At 40.5% G+C, this 16,409-nt stretch overlaps 1 protein-coding gene across 1 annotated transcript in view; it reads right to left on the bottom strand.

Annotated features, from left to right (window-relative positions):
* The window catches only part of PHACTR2 (phosphatase and actin regulator 2), a 136,161-nt gene extending 120,374 nt beyond the window's left edge, over positions 1-15,787 (bottom strand). Inside the window, exon 1 of the mRNA XM_022558253.3 lies at positions 15,550-15,787. Within this exon, the coding sequence (XP_022413961.2) occupies positions 15,550-15,595 (46 nt within the window). The 5' untranslated portion in view covers positions 15,596-15,787. The remainder of the gene's footprint in view (positions 1-15,549) is intronic.
* Positions 15,788-16,409: the final 622 nt, after the last annotated feature.

The raw sequence follows: 16,409 nt of genomic DNA, 5'->3' as shown, positions 1-16,409 counted from the left end.
AGTGGCACTGCCTAGTGACACGGGTTGAATGCCATTGCTGAAAATCACCTTCAGTGCATCCTCTTACTCAAGTCGTATCTACTGAATAAGTGGCATTGTTGGAGTGAGCAGAGAAGAGGCTGTACTCTGTTAAGGAGTGGAACTGAAGAACCCAGAGAAAAGAACAATGGATCTGATGTGCTTATGGGCCATTGTGAATGGATCCCAGCTTGTAAACTTGTTTTAAGGACAGTGTTACAGCCTGAATTGTGTCTCCCCAAATTCACATGTTGAAGCCAATTCCAAGAATCTCAGAATATGACTGTATTGGATATGGCCCTTAACGAGGTAATTAAGGTAAAATGAGGTCCTACAGGTGGGCCCTCATCCAATATGACTGGTGTCTTTATAAGAAAATAATTTTGGACATAGACATGTGAGTTCACAGAGGAAAGACTGTATGAGGACACAGGAAGAAGGAAGAAGGTGGCATCTACAAGCCCCAGAGGCCTCAGAAGAAAACAAACCTTGATCTTGGACTTCTAAGTTCCTTTTTTTTTTTTTGGCTGTGTCGGGTCTCACTTGCGGCACACGGGACCTTTCATTGAGGTGCGCAGGCTTCTCTCTAGCTGTGGCATGCGGGTTTTCTATTTTCTAATTGTGGCACGCGGGCTCCAGTGCATGTGGGCTGTGTAGTTTGCAGCACGCAGGCTCTCTCATTGAGGTGCACGAGCTCAGTAGTTGCAGCACGCGGACTTAGTTGCCCGGGGCATGTGGGATCTTAGTTCCCCAACCAGGGATCGAACCTGAGTCCCCTGCATTGGAAGATGGATTCTCTACCAGTGGACCACCAGGGAAGTCCTTTGGACATCTAAGTCCTAAGTTCTTGGACTCTGAAACTGTGAGAAAATAAATTTCGGTTGCTTAAGCCACTCAGTCTGTGATAATTTGTTACAGTAGCCCTAGCAAACTAATAGAGACATTTATTATTGTCTGTAAAGCTATGTATTCATACATTGAAGGCAGTGAAAATGTCACACGGCTTTCAACCTCACCTCTACCTCTCTCCACCGCAAAGAGGGGAAAAGAAAGCGTCTCTAAAGGTTTCTGCTCTGCTGACTTTACGATGGCTTCGTAAATTAAAACATCACCATTTGAAGAATGAGCTATAACGTGTTCTGACATTCTGTGGTTAGATGATTCAGGGGGGTCAGTTTTCTAAAAGTGCACAGTTCTAGATTCTTTTTAAAATCTCAAGATTGATTTTATCCTTTTCATGTTTTCTTTCAAAAAACTGGCAGCCGAGTACTTTCCAAGAGACAGAATACCAGTCGCACACATATGTATACAATTCCATTTTAGAAGACGTTAGGAAAATGAAGCTCAGCTCAGTTGGGCCCGCAGTGACATTCGACATGAGCTCCGTTAACTTGTTCTGCCTTATTCCAAGTTTCCATCCTCAGCCGGCTCCTCCGCAGACAGCCTGGCAGGCCAGCACAAGTTAACTTTACAGATGTAGAGGAAAATTTGAAAAACACAAAAATCTCTTTAAATAGATGGAATTGGCAACAGCAATCCTGAATTGTCCGTCAGGTTGCCCCTCTCAGTCCTATGAGGCTACCCAGCTGTTGTCAGAAACATTTTTATTCTAGAAGGAAGGTCCAGGACTTCCCTGGTGGCGCAGTGGTTGACAGTCCGCCTGCCGATGCAGGGGACACGGGTTCGTGCCCCGGTCTGGGAGGGTCCCACATGCCGCGGAGCGGCTAGGCCCATGAGCCATGGCCGCTGAGCCTGCGCTCCACAGCGGGAGAGGCCACAGCAGTGAGAGGTCCGCGTACCGCAAAAAAAAAAAAAAAAAAAAAAAAAAAAAAAAAAAAGAAAACAAAAGGAAGGTCCAAGGCCAGCTCAGCAGGCCTTCCTCAGAACACCTGAGGCAAACAATGGTGGCCTTCCTTGGAGAGGCTAAGAGACTCTTTAGGAAAAGCTTTTAAGAGATCCCAATTAAAACTTACTGGAATATACTTCACAGTGGGCAAGGTACTGCAAATGGGCCCACCACTGAAAGGAAAGACCCCTGAAGTACAGAGGCAAAAATAAAAAGCCACACGTTTCCAAAAAGGAACATATGAAAAGAATTTTTAGGTAAATGATTGCTTGCTTTTGGAGTTCTCAGGATTTGCTGCCCACACTTCTGAACCAGAAAAGGGCTCGGCCTCCTTTTTAGAAATATGTTTTACTCAAATCTTTCTTACAGGTCCTCACACTCATTATTAAATACCTGTTTTCATCCAACACCCTGTTCTTTGACTTTGGTTCCTCTTTAAGTAATTAGCACGCGGCTACCTTTGATGAAGTTCACAGGGGTCTTCCCGAAAAGGCAACAGAGTTGAAATTCTGTGCTTTAAAGGGTAATTGCCCTGCTGAAACCTCTTCCCCTTCTAATGTTAACTACATTTAGCTCAAATCTGACTACTGTGGGAAATGAATTATTCTGCAGCTTATAATATTAATAAAATGTACGTAAGGGCAAAATATTTTCTGGCAATGAGATTTTGCCAAAATTGTACTTGGCAATGGGAATATTTGCTCATGAACAGGACATATTAATGACCAAATCCATCAAGGCGCTGGGTACAGAACATTAGTGTTTTGAACTGGACATTCTGTAATTTCTACCTCTTTTCAAGAGAAGATACACAGCTGGGGATAACCCCAAAAAACAAAAAGAGAGAGAAGACACACATTGTTGGGGAAGAGAAATTTTCATCTGAAGCCACCTTTTAAATACTGCTAATCTCTAGAGGAGGTTTCTCACCTCAAGAATCTTCTGTAACACTTGTTAAAAACCCAGATTCTGAGAACATTCTCCAAAAGATTTTGATTTTTCTGGTCTAGAATATGGAGCCCTGAAATGAGTGTTTTTAGCAAGCACACTAGGTAATTCTCACAACTGGGCAAGTCCGTGGAATACTAACCTTCACTTGTAACACCCCAGATTTCCATCCAGACCAGTATCCCACAAGGATGACACACCCTTAAAATACCAGTAAGATGCACAAAATACAGGAAAAATACAGTTATTCTATACAGACCTTAAACATGAATCTTTTAAAAAATGGTAGCCGATTATTATCATAGTAAACATATTTTAATTAGTCTGTTCAGCTATAAAACTGGTTTTTGTTTTGTTTTGTTTTTTTGGCCATGCCGCACGGCATGCGGGATCTTAGTTCCCAGACCAGGGATAGAACCCGTGCCCCCTGCAGTGGAAGCGCAGAGTCCTAACCACTGGGCCACCAGGGAATTCCCCCAAACTTTAAAACTTTCATAAAATGTTTTTAGACCATAACAAAAGCAGGTCAAAGTTGAGTTCTTGTGGGACAATCAACCAAGAAAGTGTTCTGAAATTAATTAAAAGCTATTTGCTAAACTTCTAAAAAAACTAGTCTTCTACATAAAGGGAAAATGTTAATTGTGATGAATTATAAGTGACGGTACGTGTTTGTGCATATACAGCAAGTTTGCTTTGCTACCTTATGACCCAACCAAGCCATCAACCAAGTAGGAAGCCAGAAAAAAAGGTATTTATACAAGGCCTCAAAAAAAAAAAAATGTCCCATGAGCTTTTCTCAAGAAGCTATCTGTGTGCTCTGCCAAAATAAGGAAATAGATGCAGAAAAAAATCAGACATGGATCCAGCTATCTAAGATTCAACATAAGAGAGAAGTGGAAGGAATTCCTGGGATGATGTGAAGAGAGATCCCAGGGCAACAGCTGGGCAGCAGGCTTACAGGAAATGCCATCCAAACTGGAATAGAGCAAAGACCTCAGGTAAATTTCTCAAAGAAGAACTTGAAAGAATAACAAAACTGTCTGGACATATTTGAGAAGAGATCTATGTAACTGGGGAAAGGTTTGGGGATGAGTATATAGGAACCTCAGCAAGCCAAAACACGAATAGGGAAAGCAAAAGCTATGCAGGAAGGAAAAAGGAAGTACGGTTTACCTCACGGCTTAGCTGTCATCAGCTTTTACGTAGTTATAAGGAATACTGATCTAATCTAAGGCACAATAGAAAAATGTTGGGAAGATGAGAACATCGGAGGATGGGAAATGCGTGACTTCGCTGGGGGCAGGGGTGAGAAGGGGTGTGAAAGAAGAAGCTGTATCTTCAATTTCCATACTGTGAGGTCAGTAATAATGTGTCAAGCTGAATAACCAATAATTAGCAATGTAAGCACGCTGTTTAGAGACTGGAGGTAAATACTAAAGAATCAGTTTAAAAGGCTCTACATTTCTGGGATGCTCCTTAACTTTCTGATGGGTGCCTATCACTCTGCTAATATACAACCTGGCCAAACACAGCTATTCATTTATTCAGCAGTTTTTGTGTCAGGCATACATCTAGGAATAAGAAGACACATTGGGGAACAAGGCAGATAAGTTCCTTGCTCTTGGAGCTCAGGTCCTAGCAAAGGGGGACAAGGAACAAACAAACAAACAAGATAATCTGAGGGATAAGTGCAATGACAGAGCAGAGGACTGTGACTGAGGGGTGGGTAGGAGAGGTCCCTGTGAAGAGGATGATGTGGGAGCTGAAGCAAGTGTAACCGAAAGTGGGGTCCAGCTGCTCGCCACTCAACAGCCAGTGAAGAGGCCAGGTTGGTGGAAAGGAAAGTTTGCTTCATTTTGGATGCCGGCAACTGTGTGCGGGGGGAGGGCGGACGCCTGTCCAAAGGCCGAGTCCCCACCTCTGACAACCAGGGGGCAAGAGCTTTTATAGACGGAGGGAGGGGGCTCCATGCAGAACCTGCACAGTCAGCTCTGACCGTCATCTTGACATTGGTCGTGCAGTGGTCTGATCAGTGTCATCCTGATTGTTTTAGGTACAGCTAATCTTCAGTTCCAGGGTCGGTTTGTTTCCATTTCTTTGAGGCCAGTTCTCAGAATTGTGGCAGCTTATGTCATGGCTACAGTCCGGTCATCACATAGTTAACTTCTTCCACCTGGAGGGGGTTTCAGTATCTATAACACAGCTCACAGGATACGGCTCAGAATATTATCTATAGCCCTTGAGAAGGAGCTAAAGGTCCTTGACTATGCTTAATGACTAAACTATTATTATTTGGTCTCCTTTGACTGTTTTCCTTTGCTTCTGCATTTTCTCACTTCTCTGATGAAACTGACTCTTTGGCTAAAGTTTTTCCACAGACAAAAGGCAAGCTGAGGACATGGTGGGCATAGACCACAGGGTCCTGCTCCATTTCACAAGGAACCAGCTTTGGAAAGAGCCAGAAGGAGCGTGTCCCAGATTTCCTAGAATTACAGGGAGCAGCAACTGCCAAGGTCACGGGTAAGAGTGAGCCAGGCTTGTGTGATGACTGGAAATGTGATTGAAGCTGTCGGGGGTGACGGTGAGGGGCAAAGTGGTGGAGGTGAAGTCAGAGAGATGGGAGGAAACCAGGGGTCACACAGAATCATGTATGGCCTTGAGGACAGCAAGGTGAAGTCTGGATTTCATTCTAAATGCAATGGAAAGTCATGGGAAGGTTTTGTGTAAGGAAGTGACATGATTTATGTTTTTAAAAAATTACTTTAGCTGTTGTGTGGAAAATGGATTACAGAAGGCTGAGAACAGAAGCAGGACACCAGCTTGAACCTACTGCAGTGGTCCATGCATAGATAGCCAGGGTGTGTATGGCAGCAGGGGAGAGAGAGAGGGAGAGAGAGAGGGAAAGAGAGAGGGAGAGAGAGAGAAAAAGAGAGAGAGAGAGAGAGAAAGTGAATGGATTTCAGATTTATTTTGGAAGAAAAATGGGCAGGACATACTGATGGATCAATGTGAACAGGAAAGGGAAAAACCCAAGGGTGAATCCTAGATTTCTGGCTAGAATGAGTGAGTGGTTAGAGGTATCATCTGGTGAAATGCACAAAGTCAAGGGAAGAGCCGGTTTGGAGGGCAAAATCAAGCCTTCCGTTTAGACCTGCGACCTGTGGGATGCCCATTAAGGAGTCAAGCAGATCTGTGAAATAGGCAGTTGCCTATTTGAGCCTGGAGCACAAGGAAAGAGCAGAGTTGCAGATACAAACTTGGGCATCACCCTACTCGCAGTTCTCCAGGCACCCCCAGGTCAGGTGTTCTTTCACCTTGTTGGATTACCGCAGCTTACCTCTTGCTCCCCCCTCAGTCTCCCCCACAAAATCAGTCCTGCAAGCAGCAGGCAGATTCACCCCTTTAAAGCAAAGCTCTAATCATCTCTCACTTGATAAAAAGCCTTCTGTGGTTCTCACCCCCTGTGTCTTGTACTCTTGCCTTCCAACCCTCTCCATCTCAGGGCCTGAATTCTTGTTCCCCTTCTGTACTGTTCGGCCTCCCTGATTTGTCCCCAGGGTTCTCTGGGGTCCCTTCTCTTCCAGCCCCATTTCCACACATCTTCACTAAGTGTATCCTGGGCTCAGACCTTTGTGGGCAAGGCCGGTGCGTGATTTATCTTTGAAACTTCCCCAAAGCTTAGCCCAGGTACCTGACACTTAATTACTTCAGTTCAGGAACTGTTTGTTAGATGAAGGTGCCACTCGTTCTCCTTACTATCCCCTCACAAAATGAGCAGATTTACAGGAATACACCAAAATTTTCCTAGTGTTAAGGGTTGCAATGTTATATTTGACAGAAGGTTTACATGAATGAACACATCCAGTCCCTTGAAATGAAAATACAGGAGTAGTTTACAAATATAAATGATAATGGTTAGACCCAACTTTTTAAAGTAATGTTATCTGCCCATTCCCTTCTGGGAAACAAAAACTGTTGTTTTTGGTTTGGGTTCCCCTGCTTCAGATGGGGATGGGGGTGGAGCAACCAGGAAGTGTTTATTTTCCTAAGACTATTTCTATCTCCATATCACTTTTACATAAGTTGAGTCTTCACCAAATATGAATCTTTATTCCCAAGCATAGAGACTCACACTAAAGTCCCCAGAACAGGAAAACATGTTGGAACCTTTCCTCTATTCAAATTAAAGAGGCTTAATTAGAGGATCAACAATCCAGGTTTCTTATCTCCTTCCCTCCTGCATTAAGTAAGCAAAGGATGAAGTCTGACTCGCCCATTGGTTGTTATTTTTTCAAATGGCTGAAGATAAAATAAATTTAAGCTAAAAACATTTGGGATATTACTCACTGGCCAGACTGATGACCAATGGACCAAAGAGAAGTAGTTGAGGTTCAAATTTTTGCTCCTTTTCTTTCTCTCTAAGTGACTGACATTTGCATTATGATCAAACAGACTAAGAAAAAAAAATAAACCTAAAAAGCTATCTTAGGGGCTATATTTTTGCTTTCACCATTGAATTCACAAAGAAAAAGAATAGGACTGGTTGAAAAACGGCAATTGAACTTAAAGCGGAGTCAGAGTCCATGACAGCCAGAGAAAACCTGATATGGTTGCAGGTCAGCTCATGGCTTTAATTCCAGTGGAGGGCCAGGTGGATGCTGCAGGGGGAAGCTCTGGCCTTGATCATGCCCAAAGCAGAGGAAAGCCATGACTGTCACACTATCTTTTCAGAAATGAATTTCCTCTCTCTTTCTCTGCTCATGTAGATTTTTCTTTATGCACATATTTAAAAAATAGAATCATATAACTTCAGAAAACTGCCATTTCATATTTTTATGCTGTTTATTATGAAAATCGCTTTTCAAAAATATTTTTATATCTTTTTTTTTTTTTTGCAGTACGCGGGCCTCTCACTGTTGTGGCCTCTCCCGTTGCGGAGCACAGGCTCCGGACGCGCAGGCTCAGCGGCCATGGCTCACGGGCCCAGCCGCTCCGCGGCATGTGGGATCTTCCCGGACGGAGGCACGAACCCGCATCCCCTGCATCGGCAGGCGGACTCTCAGCCACTGCACCACCAGGGAAGCCCCTATATCATTTTTAAATGGCCTGTTTTATTACATGACTATATCCTTACATGACTATATCCCAATTAATTCTCTTGTTGTTTGACTATTAGGTTATTTCCAATACTTTGGCTCTGATGAACATTGCTCTGGTGAGCAAATAATTACTATCTTAACAATATACTTCTAGAAGTGGAAATGCCGGGTCTGAGTATATGCACATTTTAAGATTTTTAATATATATTACCAAACTGCTCTCCTGATAGGTTGTACCAATTTAAACTACCACAAGACAGTCATCTCCTGGAAATCATTCCTTTTAATCTTTACTAAATTCATAGGTGATTAATGGCATCCATTTTTTTTCACTGAATTGCTTAAATTTTATTCATTACACCAAATGGTCACTTGCATTTCTTCTTCGGTTAAGCAATGTGGGCAAGTTAACTCTTGTGCTTCAGTTTCCTCATCGGCAGAATGTGGGTATTAATGGTAGTTGCCCTATACGGATGTTGTGAGGATTAAAAAGTCAATTCAAGTAAAGCACTTAGAATAATTCCTGACCCATAGCGAGTTCACCATTATGGCCATTAGATATTTTGAAAAATTCCTGTTCATGTTCTTGACTCATTTTTCTATTTGAGTTTTACCATTTCTCATTGATTTCTTTTTCTCACTGATTTTTAAGGTCTTACTACATTGAGATATTTAATCATTGTTTTCTATATGCAATGCAAATATTTTGTCAACTTTATGATTTCCTTTTTCAATATGCTGCTGATTTTTCTGCCATGCAGAAGTTTAAGGATTTAATATCATTAAATCATTCACTTTAAATCAGAAAAAATTAGAGATTAAATAGTCAAATATGAGAAAAACAGCAAAGGAAAACACATTTTTAATAATTCTAGTTTGTAAGAATGAAGTGGATAGATTTGACTCCATAAAAGTTTAAAGTTTTTATATTAAAAAAAATCAAACAAACAGAAGAGGTAAGAAAAACACAGAAAAATATTCACAGTATATTACAGACATAAGGCTAATCTCCTTAACATACAAATCTTTGAAAAAAGAAAACATAAAATAAGGAAAAGCTATAAATAGGCAATTCAGAGAAAAAGAAATACAAATGCCCGATTTCACTTATAATCAAAATGAGATATCACTTTTTACATATAGATTTACAAGGATTTTTAAAAATTAATTATGCCCAACACTGTGGTCCTATACAGTTTTGCAGAGTGTTCACTGCACAAGGACAACTGGATGACAGGAGTGAGTTGGGACAGAATTCCTGCTACTCTACTGCCTGTTAAACCATATGCCTGCAGGGCTGCCTCACCCAGAGAGAGTGCTTTCTATTTCTCACAAAGGGCCATATGCTTTAAGAGAGTATGCAGTGGTGGTGAGAGAGTGCAGAAAAAGGAAATTTCATCTAGTGAGCAGATATACTGATACAGTCCTTAGAGATAATTCGGCAAAGTCTATCAAAATAAAACAAACAAATCTTTTGACCCAGCAATTCCATTGCTAGGATTTTACTGGTACAGGTAGTGTGAGATGTTTAGATAAGGATGTTCATTTCAGCTTTGTTCATAATAGCACACACACAAAAGAACCCAGAAACAATATAAAAATACAAACAAAATATAAAAACACAATAGAGTTCTTTTAAAGGAAATTATGAGATATCCACATATTATAATATTGTTTCTAGATTAAAAACATCAATATGAAATATTTTCAAGTTTACATTATATGAAAAACTCAAACTCGGGAGCAGCAAGCATATTACATCTTGCTTGTATTTTGATAAAGATACATACATGAATGAAGACTGTCTGTAATGAAAAAAAGTTGTTCATGCTGGGTTATAATTTAAAAGGGAGGGACTAGGGGTCTGGGAGGGAATAAAATTCACTTTTATCCTGAACTGTCTTGTAAAGTTCGACTTTTGATCATATGCATGTTATTTTCATTAAGAAAAATGAACTATCCATTTTTGTTTTACGATTTCTTTTAATACTGGCTTTACAAGGAAATGGATAAATATCCTAGGCAGGGCAGAAATAAGGCACTGACCAAAATATGGAAACCCAGAAACACAGATATATATAGGTTCTATCATGGCCTAGGTGTGATCCTGCATACTTTATTCACTTGTTCCCTTGTCTTCTAAAAATGAGAAGAGTGGCTTTGTCTGCCCTTTCAACTCAAGGGCTCATGCAAAACAGCCAAGAGCTGCTCTGTGGCACAGTGAACATGGGGTGGGGCTGAAGACTGAAAAAAATAGTCACTAGATTCAAATACCACCCAACAGACAACAGAGCCAGCGTAGCATGCAATTCTTGAAGTTAAAAAGAATGAAAATAATACAAAATTCACATTCATATAATCATTAGCTTAAAGTAGTCAGACTGCATTGAGAATATTTGTTGACTCATTCATATACTCAACAAACTTTTTGTACCCAATCTGTCTTGCCCAGTACTTGGCAATGAGAACGCTAGAAGTCTCAACCCTTCTAAGGAATGAGGTCAGAGGGTACTGAAACCCCCCTTTTTGGGGACATACCTGTTTAGCCTGTGCTTAGAAATAATAAATCTAATCCTCAATAAAATACGAGGAAATCAAAACCAGCAACATATAAAAAAGATTGTATATCATATCCAAGTAATCTTTGTCGCAGGAATGCAAGGTTGGTTTAACATCTTAAATTAATGTAATATGCCATAATTAATACAATGAAGGACAAAAACCATATGATCATCTCAATAGGGGCAAAAAGAAAAAGTCTTGGACAAAATCTAACAGTTGCATGATAAAGATGCTCACAAACTAAGAATAGAAGAGAACTTTTTGATAAAGGGCATCTATGAAAAAAGTCACAGCTAACATGACATTTAATTCTGAAAGACTGATTGCTTTCCTCCTTAGATCAGGAACAAGACAAGAATATTCACTCTTGCCTCTTCTCTTTAACATTATACTGCATAATAAGTGAGGGCAACTAGACAGGGAAAAGAAATAAAAGACATTCAGATGGAAAAGATGAAGTAAAAGTATCTCTGTTTGCACATGACCTTGTATATAAATCTTGTACATAATGTGATCTTGTATACAGAAATATGAAGGAATCCACTGAAAAATTATTAGGACTAAAAAAATGAATTCACCAAATTTACAGGGTACAAGATCAATATATAAAAATCAATTTTCTATATTCTATACACTAGCAAGCCACATTCTGAAAATGAAATGAGTGCAATTTCATTTAAAATAGCATAAAAATGATAAAAATACTGATAAATTTAACAAGACATACACTAAAAACTAAAAAACATTGTGAAAAAAAATCAAAGAAGATCTAAATAAATGGAAAGACATTGTACATTTCCATTTCTTGTCTTTATGGGTTGAAACACTTCATATTGTTAAGAGAGCAATATTATTCAAATTGATCTACAAGTTCAACACAATCCCTATCAACGTCTCAGCTGGATTTTTTGCAGACATAGACAAGCTGATTATAAAATTCATTCGAAAATGCAAGGGGACCAGAATAGCCAAAAGAATCTTGGAAAAGAACAAAGTGAGAAGACTCACACTTTTCTATTTCAAAATTTAGTACAAAGCTACAGTAATCTTGACAGTGTAGCATATTAGTAGGCATATACATCAATGGGATAGAATTGAGAGTTCAGGAATAAATTTGACATATATGGTCATCTGATTTTTGACAAGGGTACCGAGACAATTCAACAGGGAAAGAATCACCTTTTCGAAAAATGGTCCTGGACAATTGGATATCCACATGCAAAAGAATGAAACTGGAACCCTACACCACACTACACATAAATATTAAAAAATGTATCACAGACCTAAATGTAAGAGCTAAAATTATAAAACTCTTAGAAGGAAACATACGTGTAAATCTTGACAGTAGTTAGTTTATGGTTTCCTAGATAGGAGACCAAAAGTGCAAACAACAACAACAAAATAGATAAACTGAACACAATAAAAAATTTCAGTTGCAAATCATAGTATCAAGAAAGTGAAAACACAACTCTGAAAATGGGAGAAAGTATTTGCAAATCATATATCTGATAAGGGACTTGTATCCAGTATACAAAGAACTCTTATAACTCAATAATAGCAAGTCAAATCACCCAATTAAAATTAAGCAAAGGATCTGAATAGACATTTCTCCAAAGAAGATATACAAATGGCCAATAAGCACACGAAAAGATGCTCAATGTCATAAGTGATCAGGGAAATGCAAATCAAAACCACAATGAAATACAACTTCACACTTACTAGATTAGCCATAATCAAAAGAGAGTAACAAGTGTTGAAGAGGCTGTGGAGAAATTGGAACCTTCATATACTGCTGGAGGCAATGTAAAATGGTACAGCCGCTTTGGAAAACTGGCAGTTCCTTAAAATATAACATAACAAAGATAGAGTTACCATATGACCCAGCAATTCCACTCCTAGATATATACCCAAGAGAAATAAAAACATATGTTCACAAAAACTTTTACCTGAAGTTCATGGCAGCACCGTTCAGAGAGTCAAGAGGTAAAAATAACCCAAATGTCCATCAACTGATGGATGGATAAATAAAATGTGGTATATTAATACAGTGGGATATTATTTGGCAATAATAAGAAATGAAGTACTGATACATGCTACAACATGGATGACCCTTGAAAACATTATGCTAGGTGAAAGAAGCCAGTCACAAAAGGCGTGTTGTGTTGTATGATCCCACTTATACAAATTCTTCAGAATAAGCAAACCTACAGAAGCAGAAAGTGGATTAGTGGTTAATTAGGGCTAGGAGTCGGGGGTTGAGAAGGATGGGAACAGGGATCGATGGCTGCAGAACACAATGAATATACTGAAAAACAACGAATTGTACACTTTCGATGGGTGAATTTTATGGTATGTTAATTATATGTCAATGAAGCTGTTTTAAAAAATAGAAATAATGGGCTTCCCTGGTGGCGCAGTGGTTGAGAGTCTGCCTGCCGATGCAGGGGACATGGGTTCGTGCCCCGGTCCAGGAAGATCCCACATGCCGCGGAGCGGCTGGGCCCGTGAGCCATGGCCGCTGAGCCTGCGTGTCCGGAGCCTGTGCTCCGCAACGGGAGAGGCCACAACAGTGAGAGGCCCGCGTACCGCAAAAAAAAAAAAAGAAATAATGACTCTAACTGCACGTTTTCAGAAATCATTATTACTTGGTCTTCTTAGAGCCTAGATGCAGCCCTAAGCTGAAAGGCTCAAAAGAGCCTGAAATCAAGAAAGAAAAGCAAGCTAACTTGTGGCCTACAGTGCTGATTTTTACAAAAGCCCAAACTGAGTAACAAGTATAAACTATCAGACTCTGTGCCATTGACTCCTTAGACTCAAACAGATTTTCCCCCTGTTAAGCAGTTACGACGGGAATCCTCTTCGCCACTGTAATCCCTAGCAGCCACTCTAGACTTAAAACAACTATAGATGCCTGAGATCACACAGAACAAAGATCTTCACACCACTTGTGAAGCCTGTGGCAAACAGCTAACGAGGAGTGAACAAAATACTTGGAAGGGTAGAGGGTTTGACATTCTCAGACTCAGAGAAGAACACCAACATGAACATAAAACTTAAGATATGGCAACCAAATGTTCTGTTTTTGTTGTTTTTTCATTTTCATTTGGAATCAAAAGGCAAAACTTCAGGGAAATGGAGTGATAGTAATACACTTAGAGGATATAAATGGATATCATGAGAAAACTGCTCCGCTCTTAACATTAAAAAACTTCAGTCATAGCAACTATCATCCCTTAACCAACAAAACAAAACCAAAAAAACCCTCTACTCATGATGTCTGAATTGGTCACTCCAAGATACACAAACTTTTAATCAACTAAACGGAGGACCTGTAATTTAAGTATAACACCATTCCATGAGAGATTTCTCTGAAATATCTTTCATGGTCAAGCATAACTTTTTGTTTAAATTACTTATAAATAAACTGCCCAATCTCTTGACATGATTAGTCATTGTATTAGGAATTACATATTAGGAATTACAGCAATCTGGGTATTTTTTGCTGTACTGGGTTAGGAAGGAAGGTCACATTTTAGGATTCTACTTTGCTTCTTAGGCATCATTTATGTAACATTCTTTGATTTTTATAAATGCAAAATTCACTTTCCTAATATTAACCCTAACAATACTTTATGGCTAAAGAACTAAATTCAGGGCAGTACTTTGTACCTGTTGTACTGGAGTATTGATCTAACTCTATGCTTTGCCAGCGCTGAAATGTAAAAATCTAACTCTTCCTTGAAATGAAAGAAGTCACGCTGCTTTACAGTAAGACAAAGGAAAGTAAGCCTTAATTGCACAAAACAGTTTACTAAAATTAAGATCCTAATCAACACTCCCCCTCAAATTCCCAAAAAGCTATCAACATTAAGTCTCTTCTGTTCGGCAGCAGCGCTGTACAACCTTGTCAATGACAGTAAGGGAAGGTGTGATCTTTTTTGGATTCTGATTCCTCTCCTTTGCAGACGGCTGGTTCTCCTGAGGCATTAACATAAGCCGGAGCAAAGCTTATGATATTTCAGGGAGTGAAGCTCTGCAATATAAACAAACCCATGCTGGGGGAGGCTGGAATGGTAGAATGCTATCTAGTTAGAGACATCCTGGAGCTGATTAAAACAACAACAACAAAAAAAAGAACCCTTCATCTCTGCCCTGTCATTTCCTTTCAGCAAGATCCTGTTGATGTTTACACAATTTGAAAAGTGTATCAAATATCTCAAGGAATAACGTAAATGCCCCCTTTGAGGTTTTGTTTTTCAATTCTTGATGGAAAAACATATCAAAATAGTATCTTTTAAGTATGTTTCATTATCCAATCACAAGTATCGCCACCAAAAAGTTGTTTATCCCTACACTACTGGAGAAACGCCAGATGTACCTTCCTTCCTTTTTTTTTTTTTTTTAAAGAAAATGTTAAAAAGAGACTTAAAACAGGACAGTACAGCTCAGAAACATTACACGCGTTTCCATCAAATGATCTTTAGCCCTGAATAACCGGGTTCATGAAACGTTTCCCCAAATTTTATAGCTTGTGTCTAATAAACAAGTATCATTTGAAACAATTAAGCTTTTTTCTCTTGGTTATTAAGTATTCAGCGTTCTGCCAGGATAAAAGAAGGCAAACAGCACTTCTACTCCGAAACACAAACCATAAATCAGTTGACAAGCTTGAAAGAATTCAGTTCTAGTCTGTTCGGAAGCCAAGTGTAAATACAGAAAAACCTGTTGGCGAGTTTATCTTGCTCTTTAAGTTTCGCGTTTTTAAAACAAAGCAATACGCCAATGGCGTTTCTCGTAAATTTCAGGCTCAGAAGAGATTCAAAGAAACACGAAAGCGAGGCATCTCGGAGAGAAAATGGAGCCTGTGCCTTTAAGGTAAAATCGGCTGGATCCCAAAAGGCATTCCACTTTTCCACGACAAAGAGTTTGGGGGAGCGCTACCTCTCGGGTTTCTCGGAGGTACTTGGCGGGTTCGGGCAGAGCCCGGCTCGCCGAGGAGCCCTCGACCGCCCAGGCTGCCCCGAGCCAGCCCAGCACCCGCGGGGCGGGAGCGCATCGCGTGCGCCCCGGACTCACCGCTGCTGGGCTGCGGGGACAGCGTGGAGACCGAGGTCTGGCCCATGTCTCGGGTCGCAGGGCCAGGTCGGGTGATCACGCGGCTCTTTTGGTCCTTGGATCATGGGTCCGCTCGCAGACAGATTCCCAAGCGTTCATTTCCCGGTCCGTGCATAGCTGCCCGCCGGGTCCCCTCACCTTCTCCCCTTCGCGGGTCTCCCAGCCCGGCCGGCCGCAGCCGGCACGGCGGATCCTGCCCAGCGGATGCCTGTCATTCCTCTATGCAGATTAGCTGGGGTCAAGGGTCACGGGGGAGGAGAGAGGGGGAGTGGGCGACAGGGGAGGCAGAATGAGGGGGGCGAGGAAGTGAGGAGGGGAGAGGCCCGGGCTGGTCCAGCCGCGCCTGCGGGGGCTGTGAGACCCGCGACCCCCCCAGGGTAGCAGAGAGTACGGGTGACTCCCGTTTAACTTAAAAGGTTCCCTGTCAAATGATCCTTTAAGGCTGGAAGAAAAGGAATTAAAGTACTTAGTCACGGTACTTAATTTAAGAAAATTTGTTTCGTTAAAGCTAGTTCCTTCCTCACATTGTTTGCTGATGTGTGCATTTTTTTTTCCTTTTAAAAATTATCTTCCTTTTAACAAGTGGAATTTTAAAAAGCAGTATTAGTGGCCTCAATCAGCTTGAACAATAAATCTGAATGATGGATCTATGTGTGAGATCAACAAAGTATATACCTTGCTCTCTACCACCTAGACTCTGGGAAATTCACCTCTCCTATATTCAGAAGAATCACTGTGAGACTATCAAACTGCGTGATAAGGTGTTTAAAATATACAAAAGGTGAAAACAACAGTAATTTATTTTAGAAGCTAACATTCCA

Source organism: Delphinapterus leucas, chromosome 12 (assembly GCF_059928025.1).
Source record: "Delphinapterus leucas isolate spDelLeu-1000000601 "Yukka" chromosome 12, BTC_Dleu_Yukka2, whole genome shotgun sequence".
NCBI classification, from domain to species: domain Eukaryota; kingdom Metazoa; phylum Chordata; class Mammalia; order Artiodactyla; family Monodontidae; genus Delphinapterus; species Delphinapterus leucas.
The sequence above is the reverse complement of the archived record's forward strand: the minus strand, read 5'-3'. Positions and strand labels throughout refer to the sequence as shown.